At 43.8% G+C, this 17,032-nt stretch overlaps 1 protein-coding gene across 1 annotated transcript; it reads right to left on the bottom strand.

Annotated features, from left to right (window-relative positions):
• Positions 1-9,265: 9,265 nt before the first annotated feature.
• On the bottom strand, positions 9,266-10,113 carry LOC123086971 (uncharacterized). The gene is made up of 2 exons (XM_044508842.1): positions 9,704-10,113; positions 9,266-9,539 (listed from the first exon to the last, which is right to left on the bottom strand). The coding sequence occupies exons 1-2, from the start codon at positions 9,999-10,001 to the stop codon at positions 9,514-9,516; spliced, it is 324 nt and encodes a 107-aa protein (XP_044364777.1). The 5' UTR covers positions 10,002-10,113; the 3' UTR covers positions 9,266-9,513.
• Between the last annotated feature and the right edge of the window lie 6,919 nt (positions 10,114-17,032).

Here is a 17,032-nt window from a genome sequence, read left to right as displayed (position 1 = left end):
TAGATGAACCAGCACCTGAGGATTCTATCAAGTTCAAGGCAACTGAGGATGTCATTCCTACTGAAGAATTAGCTGAAGAATTCATTCTAGTACGCGAAGAACATCGAGCTGACGCACCTGAAGACAATGGTGCTGAGGAAAATGATCAAATACCTCGACGTCAACCAGCTCATCCTCGCGTTGCAAAAGAAGTACAAATTGACAAGATCATCGATGACATTGAAGCGCCAGGTCCTCTCACACGCTCAAAAGCTTCACATTTATCTAACTTTTGTGGGCACTATGCTTTTGTCTCTATCACAGAGCCCACTAAGGTAGATGAAGCATTTTTGGAGCCGGAGTGGATTCAAGCCATGCAAGAAGAATTACATCAGTTCGAGCTCAACAATGTCTGGGAACTGGTCAAACGTCCAGATCCTCACAAGCATAATATCATTGGCACAAAGTGGATCTACCGCAACAAGCAAGATGAAAATGTCCTTGTGGTAAGGAATAAGGCACGACTGGTAGCTCAAGGCTACACACAGGTTGAAGGAATTGATTTCGATGAAACTTTCGCACTTATTGCTAGACTTGAGGCTATTCGCATATTACTTGCTTATGCTAATCATCATGATATCATCTTATATCAAATGGATGTGAAAAGTGCATTCCTCAATGGTAAGCTTGAGGAAGAAGTATATGTTGCTCAACCCCCAGGTTTTGAAGATCCAAAGAATCCTGACAAAGTCTTCAAACTTAATAAGGCCCTCTATGGCCTCAAGCAAGCCCCTCGGGCGTGGTATGATACATTGAAGGAATTCTTCGTGAAGAATGGCTTCACACCCGGTTCACTCGACCCTACTCTCTTTACTAAATCTTATGATGGTGAACTGTTTGTGTGCCAAATATATGTTGATGATATTATCTTTGGCTGTACTGACCAACGTTATAGTGATGAATTTGCCTATATGATGAGTGAAGAATATCAAATGTCTATGATGGAAGAGTTGAAATTCTTCTTAGGTCTTCAAATTCGTCAACAGCGCAATGGCATATTCATATCTCAGGAGAAATACCTCAAAGATGTACTGAGGAAATTCGGCATGCAAGATTGCAAAGGCGTCAAAATTCCTATGCCCACAAAAGGCCATCTATGCACTGATGAAAATGGTATTGACTTCAATCAAAAGGTATACCGCTCCATGATTGGTTCTTTATTGTACTTATGTGCATCTAGGCCAGACATAATGCTTAGTGTTTGCATGTGTGCCCGATTTCAAGCTGCACCGAAGGAATCACACCATAAGGCTGTGAAGCATATTCTTCGATATCTAGCTCACACACCAACACTAGGATTATGGTACCCCAAGGGCTCTGTTTTTGATCTCATTGGATATTCTGACTCTGACTATGCTGGTGATCATGTGGACCGCAAGTCAACTTCTGGCACTTGTCATTTCCTCGGACGATCTTTGGTCTGTTGGTCCTCGAAGAAACAGAACTGTGTATCACTGTCTACTGCGGAAGTTGAATACATTGCTGCTAGATCGTGTTGTGCTCAACTGCTTTGGATGAAGCAAACCCTCAAGGACTATGGCGTCAACGTGAAGAATGTGCCTCTCCTCTGCGACAATGAGAGTGCCATCAAGATTGCTCACAACCCAGTTCAGCACTCGAAGACAAAGCACATTCAGATTTGTCATCATTTTCTTCATGATCATGTGTTGAAGGGCGACATCTCCATCGAGCACGTGAAGACTGAAGAACAGCTAGCTGATATCTTCACTAAAGCCCTTGGATGAGAAGAGATTTAGCAAGTTGCGGTGTGAGCTAAATATCTTAGAATCTTTGAATGTTCTTTGAAAAGGACACACATCCTAACACTTATGCAAAATTGATGACTTAGATGTGCAACACATGAAGAAACGTTTTTCTTCAATCAATGAAGAATAACACTCTAAGTGTGAAGAAATTAATGAAGAATTTGATTCTCAGAACCCTATGACAATTGTACGCGGTGTCTGAAATCATCATTCTTATACGGTGGGTCACGCCACCACAAAAGTTGAAAATCTTCAATTTGAGTTTTTCCTCAGTTTTGAAATTCTTCAGTTTTTCAAATTCTTCAACTTTGCAAAATCTTCACTGTTTCCTTCGTTTTTCTTCATTGGCTATATATATATGAGTTTACGTCCTCTACAGCATTCACTTATAGCTATTTCTTCAAGTTGTTTTTTCTGCTAAGTGAATGTGATCGGACCCTTCCCCCTCTATGCTATACTCAACCCAATCTATTCACAAATTCTTCATGTGAGTTCTATTTGAAACTCGTTCAAAATCTTCACTATGTCCTTGGCAGCTGAAGAAATTGCGAACGAAACTTTAAAACAAATCTTATCCAAATTTTTGGTTTTGCCGCACAAACTGTTCCGCATCCCATGATGCATTATTCTATTCACCCACGATCGTACACAATCTCCACTACACAGTACGTGGATGACACATGTCGCGTGAAGGAGAAAGGGCAAGGGCACGTTCGTCCTAAATCTTCGGGCGAACAGTTTTTCACCGTGTCTATAAATACCCCTCTCCCCTTCCTCACTTCATTTACTCCGCTCGACCTCTCTCTCCCGTTCGAGCTCCTCAAACCCTAGTGCCACCGCTACTCCATTGTCGCCGGTGAGGAAGAGCTTCGCTGCCTCGACCTCGTCGCCGTCGTACTCACGCCGACCGCGGAAATCTTCACTCCGCCGCCGCCGTAGATGTCTTCCTCCACCGAGTTAGGGCAAGGAAGATCTAATCTGACGAACTTCCCATCTGTTCTTCTCAGTTCGTCGTGTTCTTCATTTCGGGTAATTAAAAGTCAGTTTTATTACTCGCTTTGATTCTCAAGCTTTCCTGAAAATCTTCAAAGGTGTTTATTCTTCAAATCTTCACACATATGAACACCACACACATCGCAAGATCTTGAATTGCTTCTCTAAGCAATCATTTTCTTCAAGATTCCCTAATTGTGTGGATCTTCGATCTGTACAACTCTGGAACCTAAGACAAGAACGCTTAGTGAAATTCCTCAAGGTTCATCTGGTCAAATTCCTCAAAACTTGTTCTTTTTGAAAAACCTTCTCAGAACGCATATGACCTCTCCAAATTCCTCGCACCTGTACTCTGTTCACAGGTACTCATGTCTGCTGCTGAATCACTAGGTTCTCATCAACTTAACTCATTTGCAGTGTTCCTCGAAGAAAAACTGCATACTTCTTCAGAGAACTCAATTGTTCAAATTCCTCAACTGAAGAATATGGCAGACGGTTTGAAGCCACAGAAAGGAGGAAAGAAACCTGAGGTTATGACGGCGTTTGAAATCCCTGAGAAATTTATGATGACTATTGCACACCTGATGAAGCAAAATATGGCAAAGAAAACAAAAATCAGCGCAAGGTGCGCATTCAGAAGATTGAACGGAGATGGACAAGGGAATGGAGGGAATACAGATATGTGACTCCAAAGTACATGAAGAAATTCGCCCTCAATCCTCCATGCCCAAGAGCTCCATTGGCACCTGGCCAAGTAGCTGATCCCACAAGCATCAAACGTGGTGAGGACTTTCCTGAAGAATGGGCTAAGCGCCAAGCCAAATTGGCAAGACAGGCCAAGGAGGCAGTGAAGAAATTCAATGAGGACCCTGCCACTGCTACTGCTACTGAGGCCTCGGTCAAACCGAGGAAATCCATGCCAAAGAAGCCTGCTCGTAAGCCAAGTGCTTCACCAACAGCGCCCTCACGGCCAAGTTCCTCAGCAGCACCCTCACGGCCAAGTTCCTCAGCAGCGCCCTCTCAGCAAATTCCTCACACTGCTACTGCTACACCAAAGTCCTCAGCTCCTGTGCATCTGACTACATGTCAAAGGACTGCTGGTTTCTCGATTGCCTCTGGTGTTTCAGCAAGTTCCTCAGCTGCACCAAAGTCATCATCTGGCCCGACTCTGCTGAAGACCAAAGCAACAGCTGGACGAGGTCCTCGGCCAAGTCCAAAGAAGAAACAGGTCGCATTTCATGTGCCTTCTGATGATGAACTTGCAGAAATCATCAGAGACAGACAGGTGAAGGCTGCTAGAGCCAAAGGCACATCTGTGCCACTGCTGTTGGATCCGAGAAAAATCCTCGATTATATTGATCTCTGGCACAAGGATCCAAACACCCCCATGCCTGATTTTCATCTGACCGCTGGTCAAAATCACATGCTGACCCATTTCATCACTGAAGAGAAATGAAAGTTTGAAAAGGCAAGAGAGATTAAGAAAGCTCAATACAGAAAGGAGAAGCTCCTGAAGAAAAACATTGTCAGAATGACACCTGAGGAACTTCTCCAGGCTCAGTCTGAAATTCAAGCCCTCAGCAATGACTTTGATGCCTACTATGCTGATTGGCAAGGAGCCCAAGTCAGATTCGTCAACCTGACGAAGAAATTCACCAATGTTGCTGCCCCAACGCAACATGAAATTCCTCATGCTAAAGTCTCAGCTCAGTCGACTGAAGAACATGCCAGCACCGCTGATGAAGTTTAGGCTGCTGATGAAAATGCTAGTTCGAGGGCTGATGATTCCATTCCAGCCACTGAAAAAATTGCCAGGGCATCCACTAGTGGTGCGCCTGAAGAAACTGAAGAAGTCAGGGCAACTGCATCAGTTGCGCCTGAAGAAAATCAACCAGATTCCTCAGCTCCATCTGCACCTACACCAACTCCAATTCTTCCATGTGCATTTGATGTGAAGAAGACCAAGGCTGCAGAGCGAGCTGCAGTGAAGAAAAGGAAGGCATCAGCTATGTCAAACTCTTCGGCTACGAAGAAACTGAAGCCAATGACTAGCTCACTCGAAAATCCAATTGATGCTGTTCTGATTTCCTCCATGCCAACAAAGGACCTTGTTCCTTTTGGAGAAGACTATGAGATCCCTATCGGATCTGATGAAGAACATCATTCTGCTGCTTCGTCAGAGAAGATTGATGAAAAAATTGAAGTGGACGCAATCCCTTCAACTCCAGTCATTTCCTCACCTATGCCTCAGTTCACAGCTGAAGAGGCTGGTGTTGAGGAAATTGAAGATGAAGATGTGGATATTGGGTGCACCACACCTGTGATGAATGATGACTTTTGGGAAAGTCAGCATCCCAATACTCCTCTCTTCACCCTGCTCCAACAGATTCCTCAGTCCCCTGCACCAACAGTTCAAATGGGCTTTGAAGAAACTCATCCCACTCTCTCAGTGCATGAAGAAATTCCATCCACTAGTGCTGATGAACATGCTGCTGCTGATCCTCAGACTGCACCTGTTGAGGAACAAGAAATTTCTCAGCCTGAAGAACCTGAGCTCGCGATTCCTGAGGTGGTGATGCAACTCACTGACATCCCTCTGCCAAAGCAAAAGAATCCGTTCTCAAGCAAACAGAAGTTTAAGGCTGAAGATTTCTTTGCCGAGCATGTATTCTTCATTGATTATAATCCATATGATTCTGCTCACATAAGGAAGAGGCGTTTCTGGACTGCCAGCCAAGCCAATTTCTATTCCTCAGTGCTCTTCAACAAAGACAAAGTCTTTGATCATGCACATATTCCTCATGTGGACATGGAGTCTCTGCCCGGCTTTGAGCCAGTCCTCAGTGTTCTTCACGACGCAGGACTTCTAAATTTCTGCATTGATATCTGTGACTAGAATGAAGAACTCATTCTTCAATTCTATGCAACTCTACACATCACCGGAGACGCTAAAGATGTGAACTACTGGGTATTAGATTGGATGTCTGAAAATACTCACTACAAGGCACCTGCAACTAAATTGCTTCGTGCTCTGCCACTCAGTCCTCCACTTGATGATGCTCGTTGTATCTACAACGAACCAGAACTTTCAAATCACTATATGCAAGTGCTGATGAAGCCATTGAAGCCAAGGCAGGCCCCACGAACCAAATTCCTCATCAAGGAATTACTCTATGTGCCTCGAACTATCTATCGAATCCTGACGAAGACAATGAGTCCTATCAAAGGCCACGACTCAAATGAAGAAGAAGTCATTGGCATCATGAAGAATATGCTTTTCAACATCATTCATGGCGTTCCCATAAACTTCCATGATTTCTTCATGAGGACTCTGGCCAATATTGCTATGTCACCATTCGAGCTGAAGCCCTATGCTCCTTGGATTATGAGATTCATCAGGGCAAGATCTTCACTGAATTACAAAGCTGACACTCTGAACCACGGTAGCTACCTGCCTCCCATTGAAGTCCTCAAACGGACAGTTTCATCAGCTGATGATAAAGGCAAGGCCGCTGCTGTGATCGATGAAGGCATTCGTCCATTGGATGGTCAATTTCGCAAGGCTGCATCTTACTCTACCAATGACGATTCTGCCACACATGACTCTGCCGCCAATACCTCAGCCAAGCAAAATCCTCAAGCCACAACACCCAGGGTGATGACTGACCGTGAGTTACTCCTCAGTCTTCATCAGAAGGTTGATCGCAATCATAAATGGGTCAAGCGTCAGTTTGGTTCAATTCTTCACAACATGACCTCCACACACAATGCAGTGAAGAAAAACCAATACTACCTCCATGAAACCTTCAACCGTACCTGGGCTGTTCTCTCTCATGTCTACAGCGCTGCTGATCTGAAGAATATGGGTCTCAAGGATGAATTTGACTGGTCTGCACCTCCACCGAAGAAATTCAAGAAGGTCAAAGTTCCTTCCTTGGTGGCCAGCTCTTATTCTTCATCGCGTGACACTGATGAGTATGAAGATTTGGACGACACTGCGGCAGGCCCTGCGACAACAAACAACCCCGACAACGCTGGCGCTCCTCCATCGACTTGAAATTCTTCAGGGCCGTTAGTCCTTAGTTTCAATCCTTTTGGTCATTTGATGACAAAGGGGGAGAAATCTGAGTTAGTCTTCAAGCGGGTCTATATTAAGGGCATTTTTTAAGTTACAACTCTCGTTCTTCTGAAACTTTTATTTCAATCGAGTTGTAATCTTAAACCCGATGGTGCGCTGATACTTTTGTTGCATTATGCTTTGCATGCTTATTCCTCGTTAATGACATTGCACGCATGCTGAATCTCATCAGGCACCATATTTCATCATGCATTTCAAATTCTTCATATTATTTATCAAATGCGTGTATGAATTACAAGATATAGGGGGAGATCTCCATGATTCAACTCTTCAAATGTGCATTGCCTCAAAAGCAAATTCCTCACTATGCACATCTTCAGGGGGAGTTCTACTATATCTTGTAATCAAATTCCTCAATATCAGTGTATACACTTCATATGTTTATCCCCGTTGAAAACTTAACCTATGTTGTCATCAATGACCAAAAAGGGGGAGATTGTAAGTGCATCTAGTGCCCCTTAGTGATTTTGGTGTATTGAAGACTTATAGGTTAAGGGACTAATGCGTTTGTGAGTGTACATGGGTCTATAAGTCTATAGGAGTTTGATATTTACAGAGAAAGTCGACCCCTAAAAATGAAGTTCTTCAACTGAAGACTTTGATATTCTGAAGACTTTCTGAAGACTTTGAAAGTGAAGAAATTGGTGTGACCTTGAAGACTTGGTATTCATTTCTGGAACATGAAGCGTGAAGACTTTTGTTTTCGTAGTTTCATTTTCTCTTTCTTGAGTCATAGGAAACACCGTACTATTAAAGGGGGTCGAGGAAATACTAAGGAAAAATTTCCATGTGATGCTCAACTCAAAATCCTACACCTACCAATCCCTTCGAGTGAAGCCTTTGGAAATCTCATACGGTTCAGTCACTTTCTTCAGTGACAGAGACGAAGTTCTTCTGGTCGCTGATGAATTTGTTCTGACTGAGGAGTTAGGAATTCGCCAGTGCGAATTATCTACATAGTGAGGAACATGATAGCCCTGAGGAATTTGAGAGTCAAATTTCCGACCGTTGCTGTGCTGCGCGCCAGCTGTCCCAAAATATCTTATCCACCTAACGGTCATATCATTGAAGGGCATTTATGTCTTATCATGTCGGGCTGCTCCCTAGGCTATAAATAGCCGCCCCCTACAACCACTAGCTGGTTGGCTGCTCCGAGAGAACTTGACACTTGTCATTTGAGAGCAACCCATCCTCCGAGGACTTTGAGCGAAAATCATCAAGTGAGGAAAATCCCAAACCCAAACACCTACAAACCCCAAAGTGATTGAGCATCACTGAAGAAATTGATCCTGCGTGGATCCGACGCTTGTTACCTTTGAAGACTGTGCTTCTTCCAGACGGTTAGGCGTCAAGGTCTAGAGCATCCAAGAGGAATTGTGGATCGCCGAGTGACCAAGTCTGTGAAGGTTTGGAAGTCGCCTGAAGACTTACCACGAGTGATTGGACGGGATCTGTGTGATCTTAGTTCAAGGAGAATACGGTGAGGACTGGGTGTCCTGAGCTGCGTGCTTAGAGACTGGGTGTCCGGGACTGCGTGTCCTCGAGTTTAAATACTCAGCCGCTCCAACCAGACGTACAACTGAAACAGCAGTTGGAACTGGTCTACCAAATCATTGTCTTCACCAACCTACTGGTTCTATTTCCTCAACCCTTTCATTTCCTCATTACTGTGTTGAGTGTTTGTTCATATCTGTGTTTGAAGACTTTGACTGAAGACTTTCTCAATTTCCTCAGTTCAATTTCTTCAGTCTGTTTGTCTTCATCATGTGTTATCCTGTGATTACGCTTTCTGTACTCTGTGCTAGTCTTCATTTCATCATGATGACCATGCTTGTATTCTGTTATGCTTACTTCTGAGTACTTATTCCGCTGCTAATAGTTCTTCGCTAAGGAATTTCCTCACCGGCAAATTCCTCAGTGAAGAATTCATAAAAATCGCCTATTCACCCCCTCTCTAGTCGACATAACGCACTTTCACTAGTTGAAAAACTTTGTATGATAAAATTATGGTAGTGTATATAATGGACAAGGCAGATGTTGCACGCATTACAAAATCCAAGTAAACCATTATAATCGAACTACAACGGATTTGTGTGTGAAATCATATATACAACTAACTAAATATGCCACTTATCTTTATCATCCCCTCCCATCAATCTCCTCACTTCTAGCAAATTAAGTTGTATTCAGAGCTTTGCGTCAGCCAGGGTCCAAGAATAAGAGTTAGTAAGGTGAAAATTGGTTGACCTCAGGGCATAAATGAACCCATTAACTTTGCATATAAAAAGCACATGAAAGTTGTTGCTTTAACAACACTAATTTCTTCTAATATCCTTGATCCCTTCACCTACAATGAGCCATAAATAGAACAAAAATGTTGTGTATGAACAAACATAATTTAGACAATTTGAGGAGAAGACTTTATTAGTTTCACAAACCTTCTCATAGATAGTTCCTAACATAAACTATTATGAGTACAACCTCAAGAATTATAGATTTGAAAGGGAAGCTCTTGTGAGGCCACACACATATAATGTAAATGCTAATGCTTCTCCTCCCGCTACTAAACTAGAATCACTACGCCAGAGGAGGGAATGTGTAACCTGCAAGACCATTCAATTTGACCCAACATATGATCAGAATAGCACAAGAAACATATAAAATGCATAACTAAAATCAAAACCATGTGAATCCGAAGAATGATAAATATCAAAACTGCATGTATGCAATGCCAATCATCGTAATTCCCTTAATATATTTCACTTACTTCCGCACTTGTAGCCATGTGGGAAGGGCTTCTTGCAGAAATTGGCAGCGTAGCCAACCTTCTCCATACACCATATCTTCTCTTTCTCCTTGGTGACACCAGCGCAAAGGCATGGGATGTTTGCCTTCTGCCACACGGCGCAACATGCGTCCGATGGATCTAACTTCGGATTTGCTGGCCATTGTTGATACTTAGCACACTCCTTGATCATGGCCTGTCGGTCACCCTCACATTCATCAGCCGACACGGCTACCGCAATAGTGAGGATGATGAAACATAAGCACATGAGTTTCGTCATGGCTATGGCTTTTGTATCTGCTACACTAGAGCCTTATCTATCCCTTTGGTGTTAGAATCGTACAATATAGGATTTGTGTGGGTTCAGTGAATGTGTGGGATACATGACTTCATTAGCTATGGCTTGGTTTATGTAGCCTTCGTTGAGAAGATCATACAAACGCATACACCAGTTGTATATCTTGAAGATATGACACTGTATCAAACAATTAATGTATACATTAATTGCACATCTAGAGGCTACATCATACATTAGTTCTATATCTTGAAGATACGATATTGCATCAAACAATGAATGTGGACATTAACTCTATATCTACAGGCTAGACCTTGAAGATACGAAATAGCATCAAACAATGAATGTGTACGTTAACTTCATATCGACACGTTTTACACACATTAGTTGTATATATGATATATCTCGAATATATGGTACTGCATCAAAAATATTAATGTGTACATTAGTTGCACATCTACAGGCTACAACATTACATTATTATATATATCTTGAAGATATGGTACTGCATCAAAAAAAATTAATGTGTACATTAGTTGCACATCTACATGCTACAACATTGCATTAATTATATATATCTTGAAGATATGGTACTGCATTAAAAAGGGAATGTGTACATTAATTGCACATCTATAGGCTACAACTTAGATTAATTATAATATTAATTTTGAAGATATGGTACTGCATCAAAAAATGAATGTGTACATTAGTTGCACATTTACAAGCTACAACATTAACCGCAAATGGCTACAATATTGCATCGCACTTTGAAAATGTGCATTGAATCCTATATATCACACTAGATAAGACATTGGACACGTACAATAATGTACCCGTATCTCAGAAAAAATAAGGTTGAACCCAAGAGCAGAGCTTTTTGGGGGAGGACGCAACCGGTTACGGGGCCTAATAAATTTGTATTTGTTGGCTCAGGTAAGCTATTACTTTGGGCTTATCAATTGGTCCCGTCTTACTTCCATGTCACTCTCCGCTACTGATTGAGCCCACATATCTTTCTTTCTTTTTTTGCTGGGGTTCCTATTTGTATACTACTATATCATTGATGGCGCGCGTTGTCGCGCCCGTCTCTTTTTCAGTATAATGTTAGGATATTTGATAAATACACGATGGCGTAAATATTGGTGTTAAATACGATATAAGTTGCTTAGAATTTAAGGACAATGAACTTAATATTTTGGATTAGCAAAACAGAGCATTGTAGTGTAATCTGTGTACTGTAGTTGTAAGACCGCTATCTAAAATTGATTCTAAGCAGCTAGGAGTTTTAGCTACAACATCATATTATATGGTAAAAAGACAGCTCTAAAAACATTGTACAATTAGCGTTAAAATATCTCCCTTGGCACTGAAATCGGAAACACGCACATCAACTTGTTTGATATTGGTTTTCCTTCTTTGAAATTTATGGCTGCTCATTGTTCTTGCCCATCATAAGCTACAATTGTTCTTGATTTTACTACATTGACATCTCATTGCAGTTCATCAATTGATCATTTTGTAAACTTTGGTCCTCGCTCATGAACTGATTTGACCTATTTCAGAACTGATGATAAATACATATTTTAAAAGGATGATAAATTGGTGAAAGTAAAGTAATTTTATTTATTTAATACCAGACAATTATACTGATCCCCAAACCATTGCAAACCATTATATTGAGGATCTGAAACCCCCTTCTTTTAAAAGTTTATTAAAAGTACTATCAGCCAAAAAGAATCTAATTACGAAATGCATATTAGCAATAAGTGTTATTATAAGAACTATAAGAGAAGTATACACAAAGAAAGAAAGAAAAAAGGTCCATGCTTTTGAAATTTGACAAGTTTAGTTTTTCCAGTTCTTGTAACTTCACAAAAGAGAGAAAACAATGTAACCAAAGGGATCATCACATGACTTCACAGTATCTAGGAAGGTCATTCTTAACCATCTTCAGAAATGTTAGATTAACCTTCACTATTTTAGGAATAAACCTTTAGTGCATAATCTCAATTATATCAGTATGGGTGTTTTTAATTATCATGTACTTTGCATAATTTGTCCAACTAAATACTGCATTTATGTGACCTTGTAAAATTAGCAGGGATATTATTGATAATGTTATTTCACAGAAAATAAGAGATATAATTAGTTTAATAATTTGAAGAGTGAAAGAAAGGTGAGCCGCCAAATGGCATTGATTTTACTTTATAACTTGAACACCACAAAGGAAATTTCTGACAGAAGTTTCTAAACCACCTAAAAATGCTTGCCGTTGTACAACTCTCACTAAAATGCTTCATGTCTACATTCATGTTTAACTTCAGAAGCTTGGTGTAAAAGGAATATTATAAAATCATAATGCATGATGCATCATCACAGCAGAAGGAGGATGCCTGCAGCCCAATAACATTTATGTTATTTGCTTGGTCATATATGTTATAAGTGAACTGTGCAAAACTTCATAGTTGACAATAACCCGCATGACCAAGCGAAAATGCAGGGTAATTATACACTTACCTCGAGCATTCAACATTAATAGGTATCATCACCTAGTTCTTTGTCCTAATTAGTAGTGAAGTTGAACCACAATGACCAGGCGTATCATTGGTGCCTCCCACTCTAAGTTCTGAATCCATAAATGTCTAGAAGTTATAAGCTCAAGAATTTTGTGGCTAACAATACATTGATCTGATGGCCTCTATTTTACTGTCAAAAGTAACTGTTTCCCATGCCTGAGCACCTTTTGCAAGCAACAATCAGATTCTCCATCTCTTAATTCAAAATCAAATGCATGTCTCATGTATTCCCGAATTCAACTGTCCAAATATTAAGAAGCAAACGACTCTGGTGGCTCTTGAGCCAACACATTTTGTACCTGAAATATAAACTGTATGGTAAGTTGATATGAACATCTTGAGCCAACTGACGGACTGTAGAGGTTAATGGCATATACTATAGTGAGTGCATGATGTGAGTTTGCTTGAGCAAAGCCAGCCGTGGCTGCCATTGCCCTCGCATGCTGGTGATCAGCTTCAGGCCTTCAGCACACGGAGCACCAATGAAAGCTTCACCATCCAAAAATTTATGTTGCAGACACTTCTGTTGCAGGAAAATATTCCAGACCTTACAAATAACTAAGCATATTGTGTATCATTTGAACATTGTTTAAAGACGTAGAGAGGGGATCGGACTTTACAAGTTGATTTCAGTAGGCTTCCCACTGCCACTACTGTCAAGATCGAGCATGACATTACAATCTTCCCTTCCTCCCTGGCTTCACCTCCAAGCTCGTCGCGCGCTTCCATCATAACGAACGGCCAGGTGGTCCAGGAGGCCGCAGTCGTGCTGCTAGAGTGCGTGCTAGGAATTAGATATTAGGCAACCAGGTTGAGGCTGACCTGCATCACGGAGAGGTACTTCCCTGCCCTGGCGACTGATAACTGCCCTGCGACCAACAACGCAATGACTAAGACCCTGGCGCGGGAACCCATCACGAGGACCACGGTTGATCTGTCATCGTCGCACTGCGGTCCACATATAGCTGCCACAACCTCCATCGTCCCCCGTCCGCGATCTTAGCGGCCAGGCGCGGCCGACTCCGGCTAGCCACGAGCAAAGACCTCCATTATCGTCCGCGTCCCACGCCAACCAGTCGAATGGACCGGCCACCAAAGTGGATTCTGTAGATCGACCCATGACCTGCATCCCGCATTGGATACCCTCGATCGATCGATAGCTCATGGATCCTCTCGGTCGAGTGGTAATGGATACCCTCACGTGCGGCGCGGATAGCCTGGATCCACTGGTGCCTCGCCTGGACCCGGCCGCTGGCCGCCCGAGCCGCCTGCATCGAAGCCGCGCTGGCCGCATCGAGCGCCGCCATCCCCTCTCTATAGAGCGATTGTTTTAGGAGATGGAGCGGTACTCGCTGAGGTTTGTTCGTTGTGTTGGGCCTGAGCAGGGAAAACGGGCCCGAGGCAGCCCAATTAACCAGAGGGCTCAGAAAAAGCTACGGGAGCAGCTGCCCCTGCAACATTTAGCCCACTTCGCAATTAAGGTACAGCTTAATGAAGATCCTACGACGAAGAATGCCCAGTTAGCGAAATCCAACAGCCACAAACACCTAATTACTGAGAGGGCAGGGATTAGGTGCAGTTTTACTGTTCTTAATTAGATGATCCCCATGCATTGCCACGGAAAATTTGTTAAAGGTAATACAGAAAGTGGTACTTGAAACAAGTAAAATTATTTACAAAAGAGTGTTCTCACCATGCTCGCTTGCATGAAGTGTCGGAGTAATGGCCCACGGGTAGGCTCACCCGAGTCCCTGGATTTATCAAGACTTTGGTCCAGCTCCGCCTAGCTGGGCCCCGAGCTGAAGCTCCGCGCTCAGGGAGCCGGCTGGCTCAACGGCCGGCTGCCAGAGGGCAGCAGACCCAAGACTACGGCGCTCCGGGTGCCCGGCTCCTGCCGGCCGGCCTCCAGAGAGGGCGGCAACGGGCAGACGGCCACCTCGCGACCATGGCACGGCTGAGCCCCCATCAAGAGTACAAGTCAGAGCATGGCTACAGTGAAGCACGTCGCCTCCGCCGCTCGGGACAGGCGTGGCTACAGTGCTCCATACAGGCGGAGATCTCCTCACGACGGGGCACTGTGCAATGTCTCCTCTGACGTCACTCCGAGTAGGCGGAGTCCTGTTCCCCACGACGGCCTGTCAGTACGGCCTGCCGGTGGCGGGGCCCATCGGGCAGTGAGCCCCGCGGAGGATGGCGGAAGCCCAACCAGGCGGATTCGGGAAGGGCCGGCCTCCAGCAGGCGGCCGTCTCTTGCCCCGAGGCAAGCATGCCATTAAGCTGACAAGACCAGGAGTGGCTACAGTGGCCCCCCCACCAGGCAACGGGACTGTAGCCACACTAAGATGACCAAGCCCCCGTCATCAACAACACGGCTACAATAAGCAGCCACCAACCAGCCGGCGAGGCCCACTAGGCGGCGGGCCCCAACGGTCGGCGGAGAAGCCGAAGGCTGGAGACACTGACAAGCCGGGCCCAGCACCCGGACGGATTACCATTGTACCCCTGGGGGGTAGGCCTATATAAACCCGCCAAGCCACCCATGCAAAGGGTTCCAACCCTGATAGAAGCAGCCAGTTACCTAGGGCAGGGAAGAGCTAGCCTTGCCTTCTCCTACCTCTAGACACAGCTCAAGGAGCAACTTGTAGCACTAGTGCCTTAGTTATCATGCGGAGACCCCGCAGAGCAGGAGTAGGGGTATTATCTCCACGGAGAGCCCCCAACCTGGGTAAAGTCCGTCGACGTACGTGTCTACGCCTTATCCCGCTTCCAGGCACCGGCGACGTTTTACTCGCTCCCACCATGATAAGCCATCCGTTGACATATATCGTACCCAACCCCCGACACGAAGGGAAAATGGGAGGCATGGCTGGAAGGTAGAGCGTCGAACTCCAACAAGATAGTTGGAGAAGAACTGGACATCAATTTGGAGAGTCCAAGTTGCCGTCAAAGATCATGGTATTTTTGTGGCGGCTTGCCAAGCACTCACTCCCCACGGCAAAATTGTACTAATTCATAGGAATGCATGTTACAGGAGATGCAAGATACGCGGTCACGTGGATTCCTCGAGGCATTCCCGTCTGGAGTGCATAACGTCAGTGTGTGTATGGGCTCTGGCTGAAGAGGACGTGACCAACCTATTGCAAAAGGGTCTATCTAAGAATCAGTCGATTGAGACTTCGCCAAGTTTCAGTCGGCTGATGTCAGCATCCGGGTACAGGCGGCCCGAGGCCCCGATTGATTCTCCTCCTCGCTCGTTTTGTTATCCTTTGGGCCGGCGTGTCATGTACGAGGCCTTTTTCTCTGTCCTTTGTTTTTCCTATTGTCTTCTTAAGTGGGCTGCATCGATCGGAGCATCGGAATTTTCTATTGTTGCTTGTACGTGAGAAGCGTGGGAAGCCTTCTTTTGTTTTCTGTTATCTTGTCTCCTACTAGGTTGGTTTCTCTTTTTTCAACGCTCTCAGCACTAAGGTGTGTCTCCATGAAACATAATGCATACAAAAAAGTGTAATTGTTCTAAAAAAATAGTGTAGTGTGATTGTTCTAAAAAAATAGAGTATTATTTCAGCACATAATTCTGACACAAAAAAGAAGAACAATAAGACAAGGAAATGTGTGCGTTAAACATGTGTGCGAATCAGTGGCTTTATTTTAAATATATATATGACATCACTATTTAGAAAAAATAACAAAAATCCAACACACAAAAAAGAAAATAGAAAGAAAAACCGAAAGTAGAAAAAAATCAAAAATAAAACACATAGTTGCAGTGGTGTTGAAGACATGCAGTTGTAGTCGGAGAGCGAGACACTTGCACTTGCATGCCTAGTAGCAGACATGCAACTAGCACCTTCTCCCCTCCAACAAAACAACATAGAGTTGAAGTGTCCTCTCCTCACTAACAAACATCATAAATGTTGCAGCCGGGGTGACATTTGCAGTTGCATGCCTGGTAGCAACCGTCCTCTCCTTGATAAAACACTACAGAGTTGCGGTCTCGTCCAAGACATGCAATTGCATTCAGCGGCGACACTTGAAGTTGCGTGCCAAGTGACAGACATGCAACTGCCCTCTTCCCACCGACAAACACCACTAAGTTGCAGCTAGGGATGACATTTGCAGTTGCATGCCTAGTAGCAGAGATGCAACTATCCTCTCCCGGACAGAACACCATAGAGTTGCAGTCTCATTAAAGACACACAGTTGCACTCCGGGGCAGCACATGCAGTTGTGTGCCAAGTGAAAGACATGTAACTACTGTCCCCTACCGACAAACACCACAAAGTTGCAGTTTGGGCGACATTTGTAGTTGAATGCCTAGTAGCAGACATGCAACTATCTGATGTCTGACAAAACACCACAGAGTTGCAGTATCGTAGAAGACATGCAATTGCACTTGAGGGCGACATTCCTTGCAGTTGCGTGCCAAGTGACAAACATGCA

The sequence above is a fragment of the Triticum aestivum genome, chromosome 1B, assembly GCF_018294505.1.
Source record: "Triticum aestivum cultivar Chinese Spring chromosome 1B, IWGSC CS RefSeq v2.1, whole genome shotgun sequence".
NCBI lineage: Eukaryota > Viridiplantae > Streptophyta > Magnoliopsida > Poales > Poaceae > Triticum > Triticum aestivum.
This window is presented reverse-complemented; position numbering and strand designations above follow the sequence as displayed.

Bases quoted from the DNA above. Each gene is read 5' to 3' on its own strand.
- LOC123086971 (XM_044508842.1), bottom strand. From the start codon at position 10,001: ATGACGAAACTCATGTGCTTATGTTTCATCATCCTCACTATTGCGGTA. The intron at 9,540-9,703 runs GTAAGTGAAATA...ATGGTCTTGCAG, and splicing joins ACATGGCTACAAGTGCGGAA to GTTACACATTCCCTCCTCTG.